This window comes from Borostomias antarcticus (genome assembly GCF_949987555.1).
Source record: "Borostomias antarcticus genome assembly, chromosome: 5".
Lineage (NCBI taxonomy): Eukaryota > Metazoa > Chordata > Actinopteri > Stomiiformes > Stomiidae > Borostomias > Borostomias antarcticus.
In genome coordinates, this window is record NC_140238.1 from 32298947 (window position 1) to 32301446 (window position 2500).

Here is a 2500-nt window from a genome sequence, read left to right on the forward strand (position 1 = left end):
AACCCCTCAACCACGCCCCCGCTGACAGAACCCATCATCCACGCCCCCGCTGACAGAACCCCTCAACCACGCCACCGCTCACAGAACGCCTCAAACACGCCCCCGCTCACAGAACCCCTCAACCACGCCCCCGCCAACATAACCCCTCAACCACGCCCCCGCTGACAGAACCCCTCAACCACGCCCCCGCTGACAGAACGCCTCAAACACGCCCCCGCTGACAGAACCCCTCAACCACGCCCCCGCTGACAGAACCCCTGAAACACGCCAGTCGGCAAACCTACCGAGAACAGGGTCGTCCTGGAAAGGCATCTTGGAGAGGGACAGCTTTTCGATCAGGATACAGACTGCAGGGAGAGAAGAGGAATATTCCCATCATGCTCTTGGGTTTTTCCTGCGTTATGCGGCAGCGTTGTCAGAGACCCAGGTTATGTGACGGTCCGGCGGTTTTTCTGGACTTACCCGCCGGCCTCATCAGCTCACCAGCGAACCCCCTGAGGAAACAACGCATCAGCGCTCATCACTGTGTGAATGAGATGTCAGTCTCACTAATGTCACCCACAACATTTACTCCTTTCTGTTTTCCTACCCGACTGTTCTTCTAACTTTGTAGTTCGTTCCCCTAGAATCAGTCTGTGAAAACTACAATTTGTTTCTGTGTGACATCACTTCCCTGTCCTCTTCATCCTGAAACTGTGTGTCACTTCCTTTCTCACGTTATAAGGTATCACTTTCGAGTCCCAGTCCCTCACTCTCGCGTAGGAAACACTTCCTGTGCAGAGTCCGTTTTGCAAATCGTAACATAAAACTATTGTCTTATTCTATGTTACGTTTGTTATGTATGTTATGTTTGAAACCAGCTTGAATCGACCACATTGTGTGTTCTTTGAAATCTAACTTAAAAGGATAGATTTTCATTCATAACTGTGTCACACACATCACTGTGTTCAGGGTGAGTTCATGTTCAAGGATGCTCACCTGTACTGTTTTCTGTCAACCATCTAGAGGCAAAACAAAAACATTATTTGTTGTTTTATGAATATTTTTAAGCAGGTAAGTTGACTGGGCCGACTCTGTTGGTGAGACGATGGGACTCACCCTCTGGTGAATGCCTTTCAAACCCTCTACGCATTCTGAGGAGATGAAGCTGGTCACGGGCCTACGAGGCACAAAAACAGGACTGAGAACAAAATACATGCAACATCCTGGTGTTTTGTGTACAGACGAGAGATCTTGAATCAATAGATACGGAGCTATTTGGTGTGTTGAGACGTGGGTTATGTGATTGGCCAGTTGAGACGTGGGTTATGTGATTGGCCAGTTGAGACGTGGGTTATGTGATTGGCCAGTTGAGACGTGGGTTATGTGATTGGCCAGTTGAGACGTGGGTTATGTGATTGGCCAGTTGAGACGTGGGTTATGTGATTGGCCAGTTGAGACGTGGGTTATGTGATTGGCCAGTTGAGACATGGGTTATGTGACTGGCCAGTTGAGACGTGGGTTATGTGATTGGCCAGTTGAGACGTGGGTTATGTGATTGGCCAGTTGAGACGTGGGTTATGTGATTGGCCAGTTGAGATGTGGGTTATGTGATTGGCCAGTTGAGACGTGGGTTATGTGATTGGCCAGTTGAGACGTGGGTTATGTGATTGGCCAGTTGAGACGTGGGTGATGTGATTGGCCAGTTGAGACGTGGGTTATGTGATTGGCCAGTTGAGACGTGGGTTATGTGATTGGCCAGTTGAGACGTGGGTTATGTGATTGGCTGGTGGGGAGGTGCAGCTGACCGGTCCGTGTGTGTGCCCAGCTTGTACAGGGCGTGGCTGATCTCAGCACAGGCCAGAATGGCTCCATGGCGACCGACAAGGTCGATACCCATCGCAGTCGGCAACAGCTGAGGCAAGACTGAAAAAGACGACCGCAAATACAGAGAAGAATACAGTGAAGGGGGACACAAATTGTTATAATAATATCAATAATAATAATAGAAATAATAATAATAATAATAATAATAAATAAACCAAGTAGGCAACTTCTCTGTAACTATTTGTGCACTCTAATGTTAGTCATGTCTCTCTTATGAAGTATTTAGCCCATGTTTACTGCTCTGTAAATGTTCTTAGTCAATAGACAAACATTTTCCAGGAGCTTGCTCCATCGTCTCGTTGAGAGAGGTCAGGGAAGAATTTTTACAGCTCACTTTTCTGGCCCCCGGGTGAAACTGTTTTTTTGCTTCTCTCTGGAATATGTAGTGGTGGGACCTATGCCCCCCCCCCCTCCTCCCTCCATTGCTCTCTGTAAAACGCATTGTGTTGCCTCTGTGCATGAAATGCGCTATATAAATAAAGTTTGATTTGATTTGATTTATGGCACTTTTCAAAACAGGGTTACAAAGTGCTTCACAAACAAAACAATTACAATTTATGTGTCCGTTATCTCTTTCCCACGATTGCACGAAGGTCATCAAGATTTCAAACAAGACTTATCTCTACTGAATGGC

The 2500-nt window shown here is 47.2% G+C and overlaps 1 protein-coding gene across 2 annotated transcripts in view; it reads right to left on the bottom strand.

Annotated features, from left to right (window-relative positions):
* Positions 1–2500, bottom strand: part of tbcd (tubulin folding cofactor D) — a 41416-nt gene that overhangs the window by 14099 nt on the left and 24817 nt on the right. For both annotated transcript variants that reach the window (XM_084438727.1, XM_084438726.1), the window contains exons 21-25: positions 1788–1905; positions 1099–1159; positions 979–1001; positions 463–494; positions 285–347 (exon numbers count right to left, since the gene is read on the bottom strand). In XM_084438727.1, the coding sequence (XP_084294853.1) occupies positions 285–347; positions 463–494; positions 979–1001; positions 1099–1159; positions 1788–1905 (297 nt within the window). The remainder of the gene's footprint in view (positions 1–284; positions 348–462; positions 495–978; positions 1002–1098; positions 1160–1787; positions 1906–2500) is intronic.